General features: G+C 45.7%; 1 protein-coding gene across 3 annotated transcripts in view; it reads right to left on the reverse strand.

Moving 5' to 3' along the window:
- Positions 1 to 5,770: 5,770 nt before the first annotated feature.
- KDM4A (lysine demethylase 4A) overlaps positions 5,771 to 23,647 on the reverse strand; it is a 38,783-nt gene continuing 20,906 nt past the window's right edge. For 2 of the 3 annotated variants that reach the window (XM_073357977.1, XM_073357978.1), the window contains 9 exons: positions 18,552 to 18,756; positions 18,171 to 18,247; positions 17,203 to 17,258; positions 15,906 to 16,014; positions 14,029 to 14,217; positions 13,068 to 13,238; positions 11,783 to 11,902; positions 10,270 to 10,362; positions 5,771 to 9,409 (listed from right to left, as the gene is read on the reverse strand). In XM_073357977.1, coding sequence (XP_073214078.1) covers positions 9,269 to 9,409; positions 10,270 to 10,362; positions 11,783 to 11,902; positions 13,068 to 13,238; positions 14,029 to 14,217; positions 15,906 to 16,014; positions 17,203 to 17,258; positions 18,171 to 18,247; positions 18,552 to 18,756 — 1,161 coding nt within the window. In that variant the 3' untranslated portion in view covers positions 5,771 to 9,268. Of the gene's footprint in view, positions 9,410 to 10,269; positions 10,363 to 11,782; positions 11,903 to 13,067; positions 13,239 to 14,028; positions 14,218 to 15,905; positions 16,015 to 17,202; positions 17,259 to 18,170; positions 18,248 to 18,551; positions 18,757 to 23,647 lie in introns of those variants that run through there. The other variant, XM_073357979.1, reaches the window with a different exon arrangement.

Consider the following 23,647-nt stretch of genomic DNA (forward strand, 5'->3'; position numbering starts at 1 on the left):
GTCTGGGAAAGGAGAAAGTGTGTCTGGTTCTTCTTCGTCTGTGGAGCAGACAGAAGGGGCCTTTCAGCCTGTGATGGTTGAGGGTCGTGCAGTTGTCTCAGAGCTGGTTCTGGATTCAGCTAAAGCCCAGGAGGGGAAGGGTCCTAAGTTTGTGTCTGCTCGGGAGAATGGCCCTGTAACTAGGTCGCATCCAGTTAGTGTCTATATAAAATCCCAGAGACCGGACAATCCTGGTGCTTGTATTTTGCCTGTTGCTAGTGTGCTGTTGGGAAAGGGTGTAGCAACTGTGTCTAATCAGGGTGAGATCCTAGCCAGGGCACAAGGAGAGCATGAAGTGATTGTGTTACCTACTGAGGGTGTGGAAGCCTATAACAAGAAGGAAAAGATTCCTGAACTTGTGTGTGGCAAAGGGAAGGAGAATGCTTCTGACCTTTTATCTAGGAAGTCTGTAAGTTTGCCTGAAAGGGGATTGTGTAGGAATCCGCCAGACGGGCCAGAGGTAATTCTGGATGTAAGTGAGACCCAGAAAGTCTGTTGTTGCTCAGGAAAGTGTTTCTCTAGAGCAAGCCCTAGGTAAAAAGGGTAAGAGCAGAATTTCTGTGAAGGGTGATTTGTTGCATAGAAAAGCCCCTAGGGAAAGGAATCCTCATGGAGTCTTTGCAAGCAGTTTACTGCAGCTGAAGGGTGTGAAAGTGATTTAAGAAACAAGCTTCAGTTCCTAACAGCCAGAAATTTTCAGTTGTGAATGGATCCACTGACTCTCCTGTTGAAAGATCCCGTGTGGTAGCTTTGAGAAGGTCTCAGATGAAGTGAAAGCTGTTAAGAAAGTTAAACAGTCCTATAACCAAGTGGCTGTGTTTGGCCAGCTTGTTGGGGAGACAAGGTTGTTGAGAAAGGGATGTCTCCATGCTAGTTCTGTAAGTGAACAGTATGTGGCCCAGGTCAAGAGGGGGCTCTTAACTAAGAGAGCCCGAATTGCAGCCCTCCAGACTGAAGCGCTGGGAGAAGACCTGATCCCAGTTTGACCCCTGGGGGTTTTGGGGTGGCAAAAGGGCACAGGCCGCATAAACCTTCCAACATGCGGCATGCGAGTACTATGGACCACCCCGACCTAAGGGAGGGTGTGAAACTGGAAAGGCCTGGTGTAACTCCCACCAAGGAATGGGAGAGATGCTGGGGCATCCATGGGAATGTTGGTGGCTTCGAACTTCCCCAGGCCATCGACTAAAGTGACCCTGCTCAGTTTGGTCTCAACAGGGTGAGAGATGTGACAAAACTGTTCTTAATGTTTCCTCTGAATAGTGTGGAGGTGCCTCAGTTTCCCCTCTGCAGTTCTTATATATCTAGGTGGCGGGATAAGAGTGTATGATCGTTGCAGAGCCCTAGAGGGCAGGTGTGTGCAGGGGTCTGGACACAGAGAATGGCCAACACCCTATTTCCTGGCAACTGACGGCCTGGGCCCTTCCCTCCTGCAAGGTGAGAGCTAAAGGGTTGGAGAACAAAGGAATCCGGTGCCCTCCTGGCCCAGGAAAGGGACAAAGCCCAGAGGAGGAGGGGCTGGAGGGAGTTTCAGTTTGGGGCTGGCTGGGGACATGGAGTGAAGGGCAGACGTGGTTGTCTGGCTCACTGCCCCCCAAAATGGACCCGGCTGAGGGGTCCTGTTCTCTGCACTGACAAGCTCTGTGTTAGACCATGTTCCTGTCGCCTAATAAACCTTCTGTTTTACTGGCTGGCTGAGAGTCATGTCTGACTGCGGCATTGGGGGGCAGGACCCTCTGGCTTCCCCAGGAGCCTGCCTGGGCGGACTCGCTGTGGGAAGCGCACGGAGGGGCAGAGGAGGCTGAATGCTCCGAGGTCAGACCCAGGAAGGTGGAAGCTGGGTGAGCTGTGTGTCCTGTAGACAGGCTGCTCACAGAGAGGAGACTTCCCCAGAGTCCTGACTGGCTTCGTAGGGAGCAGTTCCAGAGCATCGCCCGGGGACGCCAGGACACAGTGCCAGAGATGTCTCAGGAGGCATACTCTGTACTCATGGTGCCTTGCTTGGAGCCCACTCTGAGCCCAACAGTGCTGATGGAGAGCAAGGAGATACAAGTCTCCTTGCTCCATCTTTTTTAGAGCAAGGCTTAAACCAGAGGTGGACAAACTATCACCCTGATATCTGCTGGGAGAGCAATACAGCGGTGCACAGACAATCCAGGAAGTTTTTGGAAAGGGTAGGGGACAATTTCCTGGTGCAAGTGCTGGAGGAACCAACTAGGGGCAGAGCTCTTCTTGACCTGCTGCTCACAAACAGGGAAGAATTAGTAGGGGAAGCTAAAGTGGATGGGAACCTGGGAGGCAGAGACCATGAGATGGTCGAGTTCAGGATCCTGACACAGGGAAGAAAGGAGAGCAGCAGAATACGGACCCTGGACTTCAGAAAAGCAGACTTTGACTCCCTCAGGGAACTGATGGGCAGGATCCCCTGGGAGACCAACATGAGGGGGAAAGGAATCCAGGAGAGCTGGCTGTATTTTAAAGAATCCTTATTGAGGTTACAGGGACAAACCATCCTGATGTGTGCAAAGAATAGTAAATATGGCAGGCGACCAGCTTGGCTTAACAGTGAAATCCTTGCTGATCTTAAACACAAAAAAGAAGTTTACAAGAAGTGGAAGATTGGACAAATGACCAAGGAAGAGTATAAAAATATTGCACAGGCATGCAGGAGTGAAATCAGGAAGGCCAAATCACACCTGAAGTTGCAGCTAGCAAGAGATGTTAAGAGTAACAAGGAGGGTTTCTTCAGGTATGTTAGCAAGAAGAAGAAAGTCAAGGAAAGTGGTGGGCCCCTTACTGAACGAGGGAGGCAACCTAGTGACAGATGATGTGGAAAAAGCTAAATGTACTCAATGCTTTTTTTGCCTGTGTTCACGAACAAGATCAGCTCCCAGACTACTGCACTGGGCAGCATAGCATGGGGAGGAAGTGACCAGCCCTCTGTGAAGAAAGAAGTGGTTCGGGACTATTTAGAAAAGCTGGACGAGCACAAGTCCATGGGGCCGGATGCGCTGCATCCGAGTGCTAAAGGAATTGGCGGATGTGATTGCAGAGCCATTGGCCATTATCTTTGAAAACTCATGGCGATTGGGGGAAGTCCCGGACGACTGGAAAAAGGCTAATGTAGTGCCCATCTTTAAAAAAGGGAAGGAGGAGGATCCTGGGAACTACAGGCCAGTCAGCCTCACCTCAGTCCCTGGAAAAATCATGGAGCAGGTCCTCAAGGAATCAATTCTGAAGCACTTAGAGGAGAGGAAAGTGATCAGGAACAGTCAGCATGGATTCACCAAGGGCAAGTCATACCTGACTAATCTAATTGCCTTCTATGACGAGATAACTGGCTCTGTGAATGAGGGGAAAGCAGTAGATGTGTTATTCCTTGACTTTAGCAAAGCTTTTGACACAGTCTTCCACAGTATTCTTGCCAGCAAGTTAAAGAAGTATGGGCTGGATGAATGGACTATAAGGTGGATAGAAAGCTGGCTAGATTGTCAGGCTCAACGGGTAGTGATCAATGGCTCCATGTCTAGTTGGCAGCCGGTATCAAGTGGAGTGCCCCAAGGGTCGGTCCTGGGGCCGGTTTTGTTCAATATCTTCATTCATGATCTGGAGGACGGTGTGGATTGCACCCTCAGCAAGTTTGCAGATGACATTAAACTGGGAGGAGAGGTACATACGCTGGAGAGTAGGGATAGGGTACAGAGGGACCTAGACAAATTAGAGGATTGGGCCAAAAGTGTAGAGTCCTGCACTTAGGACGGAAGAATCCCAGGCACCACTACACACTAGGGACCAAATAGCTCAGCAGCAGTTCTGCAGAAAAGGACCGAGGGGTTACAGTGCACGAGAAGCTGGATAGGAGTCAGCAGTGTGCCCTTGTTGCCAAGAAGGCCAATTGCATTTTGGGATGTATAAGTAGGGGCATTGCCAGCAGATCGAGGAAGGTGATCGTTCCCCTCTAGTCGACATTGGTGAGGCCTCATCTGGAGTACTGTGTCTAGTTTTGGGCCCCACACTACAAAGATGTGGAAAAATTGGAAAGCGTCCAGCAGAGGGCAACAAAAATGATTAGGGGACTGGAACACGACTTATGAGGAGAGGCTGAGGGAACTGGGATTGTTTAGTCTACGGAAGAGAAGAATGAGGGGGGATTTGATAGCTGCTTTCAACTACCTGAAAGGGGGTTCCAAAGAGGATGGATCTAGACTGTTCTCAGTGGTAGCAGATGACAGAATGAGGAGTAATGGTCTCAAGTTGCAGTGGGGTAGGTTTAGGTTGATATTAGGAAAAACTTTTTCACTAGGAGGGTGGTGAAACACTGGAATGGGTTACCTAGGCTGGTGGTGGAATCGCCTTCCTTTGAGGTTTTCAAGGTCAGGCCTGACAAAGCCATGGCTGGGATGATTTAGTTGGGGATTGGTCCTGCTTTGAGCAGGGGGTTGGACTAGGTGACCTCCTGAGGTCCCTTCCAACGGTGATAGTCTATGATTCTATGACAAGGAGCAGGGGAGTTTGGATGGGTGGGGAGTTCTGAAGGGGGCAGGAACTGGGAGGGGTCAGATAGGGGGCAGGGGCCAGGCTGTCTGGGGAGGCAGAGCCTTCCCTACCCAGACCTCCGTACAGTTTTGCAACCCCAATGTGGCCCTCGGGTCAAAGTTTGCCCACCCCTGCTTAAACTGTCTACAAACATGATACTTGCCCTGGATGTGGGCTCTTCCAAACATTTTAGGCAGCTGGGGTGTAGGTCACTGACCAACATCGGTCTGGCACACAACTGACAGGATTTGATCCCAGGAGATCAAGGCATGACTCCAGTCCTGAGAATTAAATTTGGTCCAAATAGGATGTAAAAACTAAAACCTACAGATGCACTCTATCTAACAATGAAAAAAGAATCTGATTGTACACTGAACGAGGACCACTAGCTTGAGATCACAAGACTGGAAGTACTTCAACAACGGTCACTGTTGTTAAGAAGGAACTAAGAGGGGGTTGGGGCACCTCCACCCTCATACTAGCACATCGGGGTATGTAGTGACAGAGCACTCGAGCCACCCCAACAGGTACCACGCGGGGGGAGTTCTCTAACAACTGTGCATGAGGTGTGCACGCATCTCCAGTGGAAGAGACATGGGCAATCACTCAAAGAACTGGGTTGTTTGTTCCAGCATTCAGAGGGCCTTTCCTGCTGGCTGCCCAGCATGGTGCTTAGGCACACTGCTCCCGAGGAAGGAGACTGCTGAACAGCTTGGGCTGAGTGACTGGTTCCCTTTTGCTGAGGGGTGGAGATGGCAGGTAAGAAAAGAGGCTTTGGAGACCACAATAACTTACTCATATGTTAAATAAAACTAAGCATTTTACCAGCATATTGGATTCTGAACTGGTTACAACAATGGCAGAATGAATCTCGTCTCATTGTATTATTCTTCCAGGAAAAACAAAAAAACCCCCAGACAGTGGTGAACTGTTAAGGGTACACAGCTTTCGTCCCTACCTTTAGCTTCTTTGATCATAGTGCAGTTTGAATGAACCCCGGAATGGCAGCAACCACCACCCATTCTTACTGAAGGTACCCAAATTTTCATGTGACCACTGGACAGACATGCAAGGAGAGGGTGTAATGGACGATTAGGAGGAGGTTAATAGGTAGTAAGACTAGACAAATTAAAAGCCTTGTGAGGATTTCCAAGTAAAATTGTTAAAGATTTAAAATCAGTCCAGAGATTCTCTGTTTTGAAGTTAATTATGTTTATTACTAGATCAAATTAAAAATACAGAGGCTGCTGGAGTCTTATTTCTCCCCATGTTCGCATTAAAAAAAACAAAGCACAGCTGTAGACAGGTCAGACAACAGGAGCCCAAGTGGCGCATGGGAACTGTAGATACATATGGAAGCCTCAGGCTGGGTGGCCAGAGAAGGGTGAGACCCCTCTCATCCCAGGCATCCCTGATCATGCCAATACAGAACTCATTTAGCCCCAGATCGGAGCTCTGTCTCATTCAGAAATTGGGAAGGATGATCTTAGAAAATGGGTGTAACCATTGAAACTACTTTCCCTGCCTGTCAGAAAGCCCTGCTTGTGGATCAGGAGTTCTCCTAGAAGTCTGGAGACAAAGAGGGATCTACAATAAGTAGTTCGCAAAACAGGACACTTGCTTCCTTGTTCGGAAAAGGAAAACTGATTTGCCAATCTTTCCCAGGATTACATCCAGACAGTTCCATTCTACAGTTTGCGAAGACTCCACCCTGAACCAAAAATCAGACTTAGCATGAGGGGAAGCAGCCCATGATCTGCAATGCCACAGCAAATGGAGCGAATGAATAGCTCTCACCCAGAGCTTCCCTGCGGGGTGGATTAGCATCAACATTTGTGTTTTGAAGACTTTTCTAGAAGTAACATCCTATTTTAAATATATTCCAAAAGCACCTGCCCAACTGACATCCTAATGACACTTGTCCTGAGATTGGAAGGAATCCAGAGGAAGGGAATTTTCTGCCCCTTATATTTTAAGCACATTAATGGATGTGCCTACAGAATCGGTCTAAAAATTTAAAGATTTTACTTGGAGTCAAAAAATTATATGGACTCCCTGAAATGAGATTTACATCTATATATGTTTATTTAACTACATTTAACAATGTAGTTTATGAGAAATGGGACAATCTTCCTTTAACCAATGATGCAGGAAACTCAGCAAGGATGGCAGTGGTTTCCAAGACAGTGCAGACAGCCGACAAGACCCTCAGTCTGAAGTCTGTTTACAGAGAACACTTTGGGTCACATCAAGTCAGAGCTCCCTGACCAGAACTAACACCGAGCATGGAAACTCTCCTGAAAGTCACTCAGTCCTGGGAGCGGCAGGTGACAAAGCATGTCGTAACTGAACTGGAACGCTTGCAGGGCACAAGCCCAGCTGCCTTGCACTACATTTTCATTTTAGGGTGGGAGCCTTCTTTGTAGATAGGTATTTATACCAGACATGTAGTATCACCCCCTAGAATGGAAACTCAGTCCATGCAGGTAATATAGCAGATTGGGTAGGAAGCCTGTACATCATCCAGACAGTTAAACTGGTACCATTTTGGGGGTGGGGAAGCAGAATAGAGAATAGGTTTTCCAGTGATGAACAGGACAGCATTCAGTCTAGAGGGAATTAAAGTGAATCCCAGGTACATTAGAAGACTAGAGGGCAGATTCAGAGAGATGCTGGCAGTTTCCTTTTGATACCATTTCTTGTGGCTAACGAAAGGAGGGGAGTTGTCTACTTGCAGCTCTAACAGATTCTCGTTTCATAACCCTGCACGCTTGCAGATACTGTGACAATTTCACAATGTCCCAGTTCTACATGTTAGCAATTCCAATGCTCACCAGAATGATTCATCATCATTTGAAACCAACCACAATGAATTAAGTTACTGGGAAGTGAAGGCTCTGTCCCTTTCAGGAATCTGTCCAAATGCTGATTGACAGGGGCTTCTCCCACACATTGTAAGAGAAGGACACAAGAGCAAGCCTGAGCACTAGAAATTTGTACTGTCACTAGTCACATCAGCATCCTGATCCCAGACGAGTTTTGGTATAAACAGAGGATCATTTTTCAAAAAAGCTTGTTGTTTGACTCTTAATCAGCAAAGTAATAAAAAGTCACTGCACAACACTACATTTTATTGCTAATCACAAATTGATGCACCAGATTTCAAAATAATTTGGTTTATAGGGTTTTTTTAAACAAAGAGGAAACTGCTATAAATCAGGGTCTTGTGTATACAAGGTCCCTTTACTACAGCAATGGGTCTGTGTCAGTGAAGAGGATTAAAAGAAAATAACTGAATACATCTGTACGATGTTTTTCTCAAAGGGAAACTACCCAAGTCACTCCATTCAGCTGGAAGGCAGCCAGTCTGCCCACAGTCTAAAATCCCTTTCCCAGGGGGTGGGAAAGCCCCACATCCTTATACAATTGCTGCTTTAACTTGTTAATGCTTTACTAGGAGCATGTCAGAACATCTTCAGGATACACGCAATGCATGGCTCCTGAACTGACAGCTTTCCATTGTTGGGATAGTCAAGTCTCTCCGATGCAACTAAGAGTGTGGCCAATTAATGCTCTACACAGGATTTAAAAACAGATGCTCTACCAGCTGTGGCCAGACAGAACAACGTGGCAGTACTTCAGCTTCTGAGTGGCACTACACCACCATTCATTAACAAGTACAGTTCAGTGCATCTTGTAACTGGGTCCTATGCTCAGATCTAATTATCCTAGGTAAGAGCCTGTGGCAGCATGGCCACAGACAAGCTGCTGGATTGCTACAAATACTGCTGCCCTGTCATCTCCAATACTGTGGTGTCTGGCTCTCCAGGGAGGACCCTTTGGACTTTATTGCCTTAGTGAAGTGTACACTCAAGTACTCTTTGGGGGCTGAATGAACATTCTTGTTAGAGGGCTGCACTGCAGGAGGCTCCAGACAGATTCCTATTTATACGTAGGCACAGACCATTACAGTTAAACACGAGTAAGTCTCAAAATATCAAAATCAGAACAAAAAACTAAATAGAGAGTTAAATAGCTCATCCAATAGGATTTGATTTTCACATTTCATCTCTTCACACAAACGCCTCCAATCCACTTGGCTCTGCACAGCCTGAGGCTCCACCCTCAGAGGGGAGATGCTGAGAAAGAAGAAACTGAAGCTGCTCCAGACAAAACACACAGGTATAAATATAAAAAGAGGTTCAATGTCAAGCACCAGTAATACTGCCTGCTCGGTGCAGGCGTGGCCATTGGGGAGAGACTCCCAGAATCAGGAACATTATTCAACAAAAACAACACACTTTGTATCCTCCTGCAGCTGCCAAGATTCCTGGGTGAAGTCCCCAGAAGAGTTTGCCACCTGTCAATTTTGGCTCAGACAAGAAGAAACAAAAAGACTGTTTGAGGAGATAAGCTGCGGAAGGCAGAACTCCCAAGCTGGCTTGCTGGATCTTTGTTTGGTGGAGACAACTTCAGGTGAGGAGCCTGCAGGCAGGCATCCACCCACTGTTGCAACGCTGAACGGTTCCACCATCCAACCATCTCCTTTCAGCTACTGCAGGGTACAGTATCATAGCTTCCTTTTTTAAAAAAAACCCATGGATTTGAAATGTCCAAGTTTGGCCTCTGTTGCACTGGAGTGTTAGAATCCATTGGGAGGCTGGCATCTCTCCTTCTCTACCATAGGCAGTGCTTACTCCATGATGGCCCGGTACAGTGCAGGTTCAATGTAATCCTCCCGATAGCGTGAGTTGATCACTCTTTGTCTCTTCCGCTCTTGTTTGACCTCCTTCTCTGTGAAGATTTCTGTGAAGCGCATATCTGAAGCTACTGACTGCAAGAGTAAAGCAGGGTTAGACACCCACAGCGCCATTCAGATTAACTCATTACCCCTCACCTACAAGCGGTCCCACATGGCAGAGAAATCACTTGGGGCGCGGGGACTGTTATGTACAAACCCAAGTGACACTGCTGCATGGAGAGAGAAACAGCTTAACAAACCTGCAGTCACTAGACCCACTGAAATTATTAATGGGAAAAACAACACTGAGGGCCAAAGGATTCTAGCTCAATGCCAAGCGTGAAGGAGACTTAAAGGAGTCAGTTCAAAGATCAAACTAAACACCCGGGATGTCTGCAGCATGCTCTGCTCTACTGAGACAGGCAGATTTAAACACCCACTCAGCATGAACGTCCCACCCTATCCTTCCTGGACTCAGACACACTGCATGCTTATTAACGAGTGTTGCAACTGAGCTAGGTCAGATGGGTGCACAGGACCTGTCTCTCAGGTCAGCAATGCACCTGGGTTGTGAATGGTCGTGGAGCTAATGCCTTACTATGTGAGGCCTACTGGAGCGATACAGGCCAAGGACACCAAGGCACTTCCTGGTGTACCTCACTATTTCAGAGAGGCAGGATTTCACTATTTAAGTCCCATAAATTGTCAGTTAGCAAGCAATGAAGGGCTACAGACCTCAGCTAGAGGTGAGCTGAAGTAATGTATCTACAGAAAGAGAGAGATCAGCCAAGGAATGCAAACAAACTCCCAGAGCAAGTCTCACCTTGCAGTGCCCTTGCTGTGCACTTCAATGGGTTTGCTCCCATGAAGGCAGGCTACTCTCAGGGGAAGCCACGTGGACATCACGGTTATGCAGTGGACATTTAGTACGTATGCACACCCCCACTACTTACCAGCCTTGATTTGACTCTCTTTGGAAGCTCCTCATCAAGAGTGTACACATCATCTCTCTTCGCCATCAGCTGGGATCCATCTTCAAATTCCACCTAACACACAAATCATACTGTACTGCCCGAAGTCACAAGAGCCAGACCCCCACACTACTACAGAGTCTCCCTGTTCAGTTCCCGGCTCTCTAAGTGAGCTTTCAATATACGTGTACTTTCTGGCATAGCATGGGGTCATGTGTAAATGAGGGGGGGTAGCAGCAGCTAGTTTTATATCTAGTACTGGGAACAGACTTTATACAAGCAACAATCCTGAGCGGAGCAGGAAGTTGCACGGCCCAATCTGCCTAGGGTCAAGGGAATGACCATTGTTAGGAATATTCTCACAACACTTTGCAATAAGCCAGCCCCTCACTGGGGATTTTTACTCATCAGGCAAACTGGGTGCTTCAATGCCACTCTGGATATTACCTGAGCAGCAGGGTTGGGAGACTAGGACAAGGTGTACACGAGTACTCTAAAATTCAAGGTTTTTTTTGTAAATAAAACTTTGCTTCAGCCAGATTCAGTTACAGGAGCTTAAATATTGGGGCCCATTTTCAAATACGGGCGCCTACCACGGTTCTAAGCTGTGCACGCATGCACATGGATTTTAAACCCCGCGAAACATCGCGTGCGCTCCGGCTTTTTTTTTTTTTTGGGCGCTTTGGCAGTGGCACGGAAGAAATAGTTTGCGCACACGGCCTGTTAAAAATTAGAGGGAACATTGGTGCCTACAGCTAGGCAGCCAGATAGAAGCAGCCTGAGTTTCAGAGGTGATGAGCCACCCCTAATGCTGCTGATTTCAGTGGCGCTGCTGGTGCTCCCCACCTCCGAAAACGAGGCTCTTTTCACACCCGAGTCTGAACCTGCCCATATTGTGCAGGCTCAGCATGACCCCCAGGACATCTGGAAGCTCAACAGTCGCACTCGCAGGACTCACTGCTGAGGGGGGGTGGCAGAAGGGCTTAGCTCACGGTACAGACACTGACTAGATGCCACTTTTTCCTACAACCCGCTGCATGGAATCACTTCTCTGTATATCCCATGGATCTGTATTTCTAGTGCAGAAGGGAAGGGATGAATAGCCCACACATCTGTACCTGGCTATAAAACGGTGGGTCACCAAGGACATCTAGGCTAGAGCAGGGTCCTCAGCACCCAGTTATTCAGCATTTATGCTCCATCCAGACTAAAGGCTTAGATTTTTACTGCCATAAAAATATAATAATCTCTTCTCTATGCAGCTTTCCTTCCAATATACCAGGAACAAACCCCATAACCGCCCCCAACCCTTCTGGAGTGGATTTAATTGCAGGAGTTAAAGAGGGTCCTAGGACTTGGTTTGCCAGTAGTACCACAGTTCTACAAAAGGTCTTCTAAAATAGACAGTGGGGAGATGTCTAGATACTACTGTGATGAGCATTTTATCTAATTAGTGAGAGGTGGAGGGCAGCGGTAAGGAGTAGGAGCTCGGTACCTGGTACATCTGGATGGCATGTGATGCCACAAATTTGGCTCCATAAACTTGCCCATCTGTCCATCTGACTTGCACGACCTCTCCTTCAGCAGGAGGACCCAGCTGAAGACAGTCTCGACTCTGATGGGACAAGAAAGAAAGTTGGGAGATGTGGAGAAGTGAGCAGTAACAACTTCTTTATATTTGCATAAAGATTCAGCAGGCCCAGAGATCCATCCAATTTTTAAAGGGCTTTCCATCAGAGTACCAAAGCACCTTACGAACAGCCCTTGAGATAGGTGCATATTACCACCTAGAGGCAGGGAAATTGAGCCACAGGGTTCCACAACTAAACCATTAGTTCACAAACACAGGGTGTTTCCTGCTCCCAGCTATTTCAAATGGTCTGCAATTTCAAAGTCAAGCTTCTTGGATCCTTTCCTTCTCCTGGCTCAGCTCATTACAGAGACCCTGAACACAATCTGCACCCTCAGTGACAACTGTGCAAATGAATTGCCTTGTCATTTGCCCTTCACCACCCAGCCCTGCGTATTAGCCACATGGCTTGAATTAATATGCAAACTAGATACCATTAACTTGGGTTTGAATGCACCCAATGAAGTGAGCTGTAGCTCATGAAAGCTTATGCTCTAATAAATTTGTTAGTTTCTAAGGTGCCACAAGTCCTCCTGTTCTTTTTTGGGGTTTGAATAGAGACTGGAGTGGCTGGGTCATGACAATATTGAATCTATTTCCCCATGTTAAGTACCCTCACACCTTCTTGTCAGTCTAAATGGGCCATCTTGATTATCACTACAAAAGTTTTTTTCTCCTGCTGATAATAGCTCATCTTAACTAATTAGCCTCTCACAGTTTGTATGGCAACTTCCAACTTATCTGTATGTATATATATTTCTTCTTACTATATGTTCCATTCTATGCATCCGATGAAGTTGGCTGTAGCCCACAAAAGCTAATGCTCTAATAAATTTGTTAGTCTCTAAGGTGCCACAAGTACTCCTGTTCTTTTTAATGAATACAACTGTTCATAAGTCTGAAAGAAGATCAATACAGGCACTTTGCAACCAAAGCATTAAATTAGACAATAACAGGTTTTTAAGCGGGAAAAAAAATCTAAAAAGCTGTAAGAAATTCTTTGCTCAGATGAGAGTACTTCCCTCCTTATGAGCGGTCATTAACCTCCTAGAGATGTTAGCAGACAGACACATTTGCTCCCACAATGGTGATGCAGTTTCCTTGTACCACATGCCCTCTAGTGGAGTAGCTCCCTTATTTCACAACATACCACAATGTCCTCTGGATAGAGGTTGTCGCTGAAGGAGCCATCATCAAAGTTGACTTCATAGAAGGTTTCCTTTGTAAGACTGACCACTTCGCACTGATAGAAACGACCGTTCTTGTGCTTGCTGATTACCATTTGCCCAGCTGAGAGATCTTGAAGAGCAGCTTTAGCTCGCTGAGAGGAGAAGAGCTCTTGTTAGACAGCTAAAATGAAGGTCAGTATACTGGTACTGAACATGGGCCTTGGCAGATAAGAAGAGACAGAACTACATTGCTGCCAAGAGTTCTTAATTAAACGTAGGATCCACCAGTGATCTGAAGTCAATCTTTAAAAGAGTTTTCCCCCAGAGTGCTTTAAATGCTTAAAAACCAAACCAGTCAGCGGCAGCGACCAAGACAGTGCAGTGCATAGCTCAGGCCACCTAGGGACTTACAAGCGCTCCGTCTTTAGAGTAGGTTCCTCAAGACAGTTTGAGGACTTTGCAGCAAGCCCTCTACAGGCCCATCTCGAGCAGAATACTGCAGTTCATTTGGCAGAAGGGCTACATGGGAACATTATCCACTGGTTGGTCAACAGAACAGGACATTCCACTGGGATCGCAGTACTAACTCTGCACATTAGTATCACTTACTTCACACACGTTAGCTATTCCTTCTCACAACAGCTCCAGGGGGGAGGTGGTTCTCAGTCACTTTATAGAAAGTAGGGAAAAGTGACTGGCTGAAGGTCATATGCAGTCAGCAGCAGGACTAACATCAGGGCTCAGCTCTTGGCATGGGATGGGAGCCAAGGTCATTAGACTATGCTGGCCAAAATGCACAGGGAATTCTTTTATTGGTATGAATCTGTCAAAGACATTAAACTCATCCACCTTATCTCTCTAGCACAGCCAAAAGCTTTTCCAGTTTCCCTTGATACTCTGGCCTATTCCAGAACAAATCCTAGTTGTGTCCCAAATACTCACCTCTGCCTGGGATGGAATCTTATGCCTAAAGCAGGTAATGAAGACAACGAATGGCCAGTCATCAGGCTGCATCATGACTCCAGCTGCTTGAGCACAGCTGACATGAAAGGACGTAGGACAGCGACCATGAGAGCACTGCACACAGCAACCTGCAATTCTCTTCCTCCGCTTCTTACAGAAGATGCATTTCTGCAGACAGGAAGCTACAGATTACTGCTCAGCACTGGCTTTCCCCAAGTACAGAAGACTGACAGGCTCCCCAGGTGTTACTAGAAATACCTTTTTTCATTACTACATTATTGCAACTACTCTTTATCCCAGAAAGGCACCATGCTTTATCATAGTCTAGAGAGAGAAGGGCACTTGTTTTATTTCATAACCGGGCAGGAATCTCAGGAGTTACAAACAGGGACACAGGCAAAAAAAGTTAAGTGTTCATAATATACCAATCCAACAAGCTTAACAGCAAAACATGTGAACTGAAATGTCCGCAAGGGAAGGTGACCTGGACACGAGTCATTCTACCACATTTCAGCAATGACAAAAGTCAATGGCCCACTGCAACTCCTGCCTGTAGTTATACAAGGACAGAAACAGGCCAGAGGCCTAGAGTAACATTATACCCAAAGGGTTTCACAGAACCAGAGACAGAACTTCAGAAGGGAGGAGAACTGAGTAGAATTTGTACAGATGCAGATTCCATACCCTTACCCTAAAGGCAGAAAGCTAGATTTGGGCCAGCAGATTTGGCGTAACTGATGGATGTCACAAACACTGGTTTATATCTGTAGAGCAGGATTGAGCAAATGGAGGAAAAGGCTCTAAAATGTAAGTATTTCTAAAAATTAGTCGTGCCAGCCAGGAAGTCCCATATCTTACAGCTAAAGTCAACATACAGCTTTTTATTTAATAGTTCTCACCTTGTTTGCCCCGAAATACTGAAGGTTTTTTTTAAACAACGAAGTGGTTCAGTCCATTGTCATTTTTAGGTACAGGGGTTTTGAGAATAAATTAAATGATTGTGAAGCACTTTGAGATCAGCTGATGAAAATATATAAGGACTACGCATTAAGTATTTGCACCTTCTCCTACTTCCATCAGTCTGAGACTCATGGAGTGGCTAGACTGTAGAAATCCTTAAAGAGAGAACACTAAAAATGATAAAGCCGCCCAGGACTCAGGCCAGTTAGCAAGGACTCGTGCAGAATAGGCTCATCGCTGTCATCTCAGACTCTTCAATGACTGAGAATGCTCTTGGCAGTGGTCTCCCCTCTATTATGCTGCTTTTCCAGAGGCTCCAAGTCCACTGGTCAAATCCCACCCCATTTCTTCTGCTAGTGCTGCACTGGATTGCAGGCTTGGGTAGTTAATAGCAAGGTATGATGCGATATAACCATACAAAGCTCAGTTCTCTCCTTCTGGATTGCGGGAAACTCACTCCTTTAGATAGAAGAGGAGGAAGGGGGAGTCTAACATTCTTTAAACTGAGTTTGTAGACAAGCTAAACAGACCCAGCTTTTATTTTATTTAAAGTGCCTAGAGATTCCTGCATAAGATACCAACGTATTACTGTATTATGCAATTCAAATCACTAGCTAAACTATAACAAGACTCCATACTGACCCCTTTGTTAATTCTAACTTCAAGTAATTATCATGCTCTGTGTTAATACCTAAGAACAAAGCTAGGTTTCAGAGAGTAGGGAGTACTCTAACTGGATTTATTTAACAAACCACCTCCCAACCATCAGAGTTCAGATTTTCTCAGACCTCTATTTAATAGAGGGAAGTTGTCTCCTTCAGGAGGAGACTAGAAGACCCCACAGATAGGACTTCAATGAAACCAATAAGCCTAACAGTGAATCCCAGATGTCTTACCAGTCTGAAGCGCTGCAGAGGGATTTTGCCAACATCCACTGGACTGCGCTCTGCAATATTCACAAATTTTGCCTCCAGTACAGCTACAGCACACATCACATGGACCCACCTGCCAGAATTGGAGATGAGAAAAAAAAAATCAGTACACACGGAAGAAAAAGACAGTTGAGAATTTAAGTCAGTTTAGTGCTAACGAAGCGTAGCAGATTGGCAATCCCTCCAGCCCTAAAAATGGAGTCCTTTGTTGAACCATACAGCAGACTGGAACTCAAGTAGTGCAAGCCTCCCTCACACTAGCCCTGATAAAGGAGACATCTAGGAGCAAAACTAGACTTCATTCCATTTAGTTCTTGGCCTTTCCACTGAAGTGAACAAGGGAGCGATTGAGTGAGACTTGTGCTGCTGGTATTTATGCTGCAGGCACATGTGCCCTACAAGCTTATTTCACTCAGGCCACGGACCTGTCAGATAATAACTATTTACAGTCACTACTGACCTGGTTTTGAAACAGTGACCTAGAGGTCAAAGGCCACTCCCAGAGTCTTCAGGCCAAGTTCCCATAGTTTACGCCTTGGCATTGCAAGTTAAGGTTTGGATACTAAATACCAATGTATTTTGCATCCGAGAACTTTAGACATACCAGCCAAGTTAATCTGTGTCCTTGTCCATTAACAGTCGCACATGCTGCAGCTGCCCAAGTCAGCCTTGAGCCAGAACATGCTGCACTGCAGGAGGGCCCCACCTCCCCAAGTCAGTGAAGTGTTGTTTGGGAAAAGTAAAGGAAGCTTTGTGGCTGTCCTGTGATGCAGACGCCTCCAGCCAAGCCCCAAGCTGAAGACAATAGCAGTGTAAATTTAGACAGTCTACTGGCAGAGATGAGGTATGTGGAGCCTTTGGTTGCTGTATGGGGCATGATCTCTCTGTACCCTGGTATTCAGAGTTCCTGGCCCCCGAGGTGGCTCTGGGAACCAAAGACAATTTTACTTAATAAGAAACTTCGCAGTTAATAGCTATCACCACCTTGGGATGGGGAACTCCCTGGGAAGTCAGTGACTGGCTGTGGGTTTCTGTGATACTGCACCACTCACCCAAGTCCTGGTGCATAAGGCACCATGTGGTCACATCCTGAACTATGTTATATATGTTTACAACCCTCTGCATCCATCCTGTCAATCCATCTGGCAGATGCCCTTGGACACGACATCATCCCTGCAGCACACTCACACTAAGCAATGCACTTTTAACAACCTTACAAGAAAAGCTGCTCCACAGAGAATGAAAAAGCTGGAATACTCACTTGTCGTCATTGGCTCTCTGCAGTGCGCCTCCTCGTAATGAACACAAGCAGCAGTCCTGCCACAAAGAAGAAAATGAGGAACCATGTTATCTGTCAATGAAGCAGTAAGCTTGTGCCAGAGAGCCTCACTGTGACAACACATATTTAGAGGAATAGCTCTTTGTTGCCAATTAGCCCCACAGATACAATTACTTTGCAGAGGACAGCCTAATTAAGAGTTATCAACTGGCTTCTGCTTTTGAGAAATGGACCCACCTCATAGTTCTCTAGATACTCAGAGGTGGAGTAAACTAAGGAGAGCTACTCTGAAGATGGGTGGGAAAAATACTGAGAGCCAATGTTGTGAGCTCAGACCAGAGAAACAAAATCCTTTCCCAACTCAGCATAGCTGAAGCTGGGAACAAACCAGCTGGTGGATGCAATTCAAGGGGCTGGCCCCTGGAAGAGATGTAGCGGTCCACTCTATTGGTGGAGAGCCCATGACACTTTCTGAAAGAACCCCTCTACTCTGAGCCACTTTCCTCCTCAATGAGTTAGATTTCAGTATCCTCTCCCACTGCAGCCACAGCTAAGCAACAAGTTAGCTGCATTTTGTAGAGCAGAAGGCGTCATATACAAGGAGAGACCACCACATTCCTGCAGAACTTCCCTTCTCCATTTCTGACCGCCACAACAGCCCGAATCACTGCACTGGGCAGCTGGTTCTTTAAGCCAGAAGACATTAAATCAAAAGGCCAAATGGAAGAGAATTACACTCTGGAGGTGTTCTCTAAATTACAGCCTTACCACAAAAGGGGAGCAGACATGGCATAACGCAAGGTTTCAGGAAGAGCTCTGTAACTAGCCTTCATCTCACCTTTCCCCCTGCCCTCCCATGGGCTCCCCACAGCTTGGATACCCGACTAATAGGATCCTCCTGAGTCCTTAAAGAGAAAGTGAAGTGAGGCTTGTACAAGCAATTTTCTTACCTCTTCTAAAGCATTGGCTGTACACCTGGAGCACATCCAGTCTTCAGTGGCCTTGTCAGGGGACACACCATAACAACCTATAATGGAAACAGCACTGGCCTAATCTTACAGATCTCTCACCTTGGAGGTCAAAGAGGGAATATGAAAATTACAGCCCTTGGCTCCACTTCACAATCCCCACGTGAGGGTTCCATACACCTCAGGTTTGCTCGTACACCACCCTTGCCCCACCATTCACAAGGCCATCTCCATGATCCAACTGAGGAACGGACTCAGTTCTTTATTACAGCTAACAGGGGTTGGTAGGTGGAATTGTTACAATGTACAAGATCAGACTGCAGGGCAAGTTAGTGCCTAGGAGTGGGGTCTGGCTGTACTCACTAGCATGAACACAGACACTGCAGTTTTTGCAGGTGATCAGGACACTAGTTCCATCTTCCTCCAGGTAAGGGGTTGACAGATTGAGGTCAGTGCTGCAGCCAGTTGCAGTGAAGCACATCTCAGGAATCAGAGGTTTGGTTCGTACCTTCCTGGTGGCAGTACTTGGAGCAACTCCAGAGCTCTGACCATGGCCTCCACATTCTACCTATGAAAGTGAGGTGGGGAGCATAGGTAAATTTTACTGGGAATATTGAAAACCTCAGATTTCCCTCTCACATTATTATTCTTACCACCAGCTTCATCAGGCAAGGATAACTACTACACAACAGCAAGCTAATGACCAGATAAACTTTACTTCCTGCGTCATTCAGAACATGATCCCATCTTTAAAGAGAAGTACAAGCCATAAGAACGGTCATACTGGGTCAGACCAATGGTCCATCCAGTATCCTGTCTTCCAACAGAAGCCAATGCCAGGTGCTTCAGAGGGAATGAACAGGAAATCAAGTGATCCATCCCCTGTCGTCCAAGCCCAGTTTCTGGCGAACAGAAGCTAGGGACACTCAGAACATAGTGTTGGATCCCTGATCATCTTGGCTAATAGCCACTGATGGACCTATCCTCCATGAACTTATCTAGTTCTGTTTTGAACTCTGTTAGTGTCTTGGCCTTCACAACATCCCCGGCAAAGAGTTCCACAGGTCGACTGTGCCTTGTGTGAAGTAGTACTTCCTTTTGTTTGTTTTAAACCTGCTGCCTGTTAATCTCATTTGTGGCCCCATGTTCTGGTGTTATGAGAAGGAGTAAATGACATTTCCTTATTCACTTTCTCCCCACCAGACAAGATTTTATAGACTGCTACCATACCCGCCAATTAGTCGTCTCTTTTTCAAGCTGAAAAGTCCCAGTCTTTTTAATCTCTCCTCATATGGAAGCTGTTCCGTACGCCTAAGTATTTTAGTTGCCCTTCCCTGTACTTTTCCCATACATCTTTTTTGAGATGGGGTGACCAGATTTGCACACAGTATTCAAGATGTGAGCAGGTCATGGATTTATATAGTGGCATTATGATTTTTTCTGTCTTATCTATCCTTTCCCTGATAGTTCCTAACATTGTTAACTTTGACTGCTGCTACACATTGAGCAGATGTGTTCAGAGAAATATCCACGACTCCAAGAACTTTCTTGATTTTAAGACACCATCAGTTTGTATGCATAGTTGGGATGTTGTTTTCCAATGTGCATTACTTTGCATTTTTCAATACTGAATTTCATTTGCCATTTTGTTGCCCAGTCACCCAGTTTTGTGAGATCCTTTTGTAACTCTTCAGTCTGCTTTGGAATTACCTATCTTGAGTAGTTTTGTATTATCTGCAAATTTTGCCACCTCACTCTTGACTCCTTTTTCCAGATCATATATGAATATATCTCTCTCCATTCTGAAAACCAACCATTTATTCCTACTCTTTGTTTCCTATCTTTTAACCAGTTACCGACCCATGAGAGGACCTTCCCTCTTATCCCATGACCACTTGCTTCGCTTAAGAGCCTTTGGTGAGGGACCTTGTCAAAGGCTTTCTGAAAGTCTAAGTACACTATATCCAGTGGATCACTCTTGCCCACGTTTGATGACCCCCTTAAAGAATTCTAATAGATTGGTGAGGCACGATTTCCCTTTACAAAAGCCACGTTGACTCTTCCACACCAAATCGTGTTCATCCATGCATCTGATAATTCTGTTCTTTACTATAGTTTCAACCTATTTGCCTGGTACTGAAGTTAGGCTTACTGGCCTGTAATTAATGAGATCACCCTGGAGCCTTTTTTTAAAAATTGGTGTCAGCTGGGACTTCATGCTTCTGAAAAATCAAGTCACATTTGTGTGAAGAAACAAAATTCAGTAAACTCTACTAGTGTTCCATACTCTCCCAGGGCCCACAGAGTTCTCAGCGAGAGCAGCTTCAAATCTAGAGGTATTCCCATTCTATCTAGAGTAAGACTGAAGGTGTTTGAAACACATTGTTCTGTGACAAGCAGCAAGAGACCTCATCTGGAATATTGTATGCAGTTCCGGTCTCCCATGTTAAGAGGGATGAATTCAAACTGGAACAGTACAGAGAAGGGCTACTAGGATGATCCGAGGAATGGAAAACCTGTCTTATGAAAGGAGACTCAAGGAGCTTGGTTTGTTTAGCCTAACCAAAAGAAGGTTGAGGGGAGATATGACTGCTCTATAAATGTATCAGAGGGATAAATACCGGAGAGGGAGAGGAATTATTTAAGCTCAGTAGCAATGTGGACACAAGAACAAATGGATATAAATTGGCGATCGGGAAGTTTAGACTTGAAATTAGACGAAGGTTTCTAACCATCTGAGGAGTGAAGTTCTGGAATAGCCTTCCAAGGGAAGCAGTGGGGGCAAAAGATGTATCTGGCTTCAAGATTAAACTTGATTAAGTTTATGGAGGAGATGGTATGATGGGATAACATGATTTTGGCAATTATTGATCTTTAACTATTCATGGTAAATAGGCCCAATGGCCTGTGATGGGATGGGATTTGAGTTACTACAGAGAATTCTTTCCTGGGTATCTGGCTGGTGAATCTTGCCCACATGCTCAGGGTTCAGCTGATGGCCATATTTGGGGTTGGGAAGGAATTTTCCTCCAGGGCAGATTGGGGCACAGGTCACTTGCTGGAGGATTCTCTGCACCTCGAAGTCTTTAAACCATGATTTGAGGACATCAATAGCTCAGACATAGGTGAGAGGTTTATTGCAGGAGTGGGTGGGTGAGATTCTGTGGCCTGCATTGTGCAGGAGGTCAGACTAGATGATCATAATGGTCCCTTCTGACCTTAATGTCTATGAGTCTATGAGATATATTTGTCTGTATGTGCCCCCTGGAATCACAAGGTCTGTCCCTTCCCCAAGAAGGGTATCTGTGGCACACCTTTACAATGCCTAGACTTTTACAGATGCAGAGTCAGACGACTGCAGTGCTACTATATGAGTACTGTTCATTTAGTTATATCCTCCGATCTCTTACGCTATGTCTACACTGGCAATTGAATAACAAAAATTTTGTCATTCAGAGGTGTTACCTTCCTGCCATCCCCCCGAAAGACAAAAGTTTTGCCACAAGTGCCAGTGTGAACAGCTCGTCAGCAGAAGCGCTCTCCTGCTGACAACGCAAATGCCACTTGTTGCGGGTAGAAGTCCTGTCAGCAGGAGAGCTGGCAAACAGCGGCTACACTGCGTTACTTTTACCAGCATGGCTGTGGTGACACAGCCATGTCGCTAAAAGCTGTGTAGTGTAGACATAGCCTATGATTCTAAAGACTTATACAAACATGTTTAAACATCCCCATAGCTGTTTCATACTCTAGGGCCTTGTCTACACTTGCAACAGTGTGTAGGGTACATGCAGTGATATGCTGCAGTGAAAACTAGGCTGTGTCCACACAGCAGTGTGTAGCTACACAGCAGTGGCAGGCTCTGGGGGTGGAGGAAGCAGGGGAGGGCTGCTGGAACCCTTCCCTTCTACCTCCCCCATGCCGGAGCTTTTCATGGTGGCTGGGAAAGGCTCCGGCAGCAGGGTGGCAGCGAGACACTACACTGCTAAAAAGAGCAGTGTAGACATGGGAGGCACTGCTTGGGCATACACAGAGCTGCGCAGGATACATATCTTAAGGTTCTGGTGTGTCTGTATTCTATTCGCCTAAGCAGTGTCTCACCATTTACACGGCTATTTATACCCATGCTAGCTAGATGTGCAGCGTCTGTATTCGACAAGCCATCTAGCCTAGTTGTGAACAAGACTACTGTCTCAAACAGATATTTGTTGTTAGGCAGGTAGACCTGGAAATGCATCTCTCCACTGAAAAACCAAGAGACTTATAAACTCAATGTCAAATTAGACACCAATTAAAATTTAAAGGGACAAGATGGGTGAGAATCTCTTTTATTGGACCAAGTTCTGTTGGTGAAAGGCAAGATTCCAAGTTACATAGAGCTCTTCTTCAGGCTGCAACATTACAAATTAAAATTTAATGCAGTTCTAATGGACTATGACTCCAACTTCTGGAGGACTAGGTAACTGAGGTCAAGCACTGATAACTCAGGCATTCGCAACTCCCATTCTCAGGTTCAGTCCTCTGGAAAAACTTCGCTGCCTAGTGTAAACAGACACCTCTAGCTGCTCCTTTGCTCAACTATTTTTGCCCAAGTATCTGTTTATGCCATTTACAAATCAAGACGAGATGACAATAACTGGCGTTATCTGCGCAAATGGGTGACTGTATGTGTTGCAGGAGTTAAAATCCCTGTGCATTTTGTTGTCCACAGTTATCAAAACGAGTACAAGAGCCAAACATGAACAGTCTCCTCGCACCTGACCTGGGGCAACCAACTTCTTCAAGGCCGAATTTAGAGATGCCTGTTTGAGATTATTTTTTCCTTTACATTTTAGCCCTCTGAATGCACTGCTCTATATGCTTCTCAAAAAAACTCAGAGTGATCATCCTAGGATACATAACCTCAATAAGGACCTGCCCAAAACATCTAATTTTCCTTTCCAATACAGAAGTGAACATATTAGTTTCTAGATCTAACACAATCATGGTGGTCCCAAAAACCATTATAGGTTTAGCCCATCAGTCCTCCTTCACCCTAGATGCCTGAGAGAAGAAAGCTTCTGCTTTTGCACGTACTTAGACAGCCATCGGGTTATATCCAGTCCTCTCCTTTTATTTTAAACTATGGGAATGTTCTTTCCCGATCCCTGCCATCAGGAAGCAGATTAAGGTGGGTCTCTAAAATTTAGTTTTCAGGAAAGAATTAATCTGAAAGTGAGGTGCTATGCATATAACTTTGATAGGAATTTAACAAGTTTGAGCTCAGCCAGAGCTAAGGAGGGAAGTTTCAAAATATATGCAGCTGTGAAACAAACAAGGAAGTCTGATGCAACCTGAGGTTGTAAAGGGAAGAGCAATACTATTTACTGGATCACACAGATCTGCAGGCTTATTTAGCAACACACTGAAACAACATTATTCTAAAATAAATTTACAACCTACTAGTTTACAAAATCCTGAGG

Source organism: Lepidochelys kempii, chromosome 8 (assembly GCF_965140265.1).
Source record: "Lepidochelys kempii isolate rLepKem1 chromosome 8, rLepKem1.hap2, whole genome shotgun sequence".
Lineage (NCBI taxonomy): Eukaryota > Metazoa > Chordata > Testudines > Cheloniidae > Lepidochelys > Lepidochelys kempii.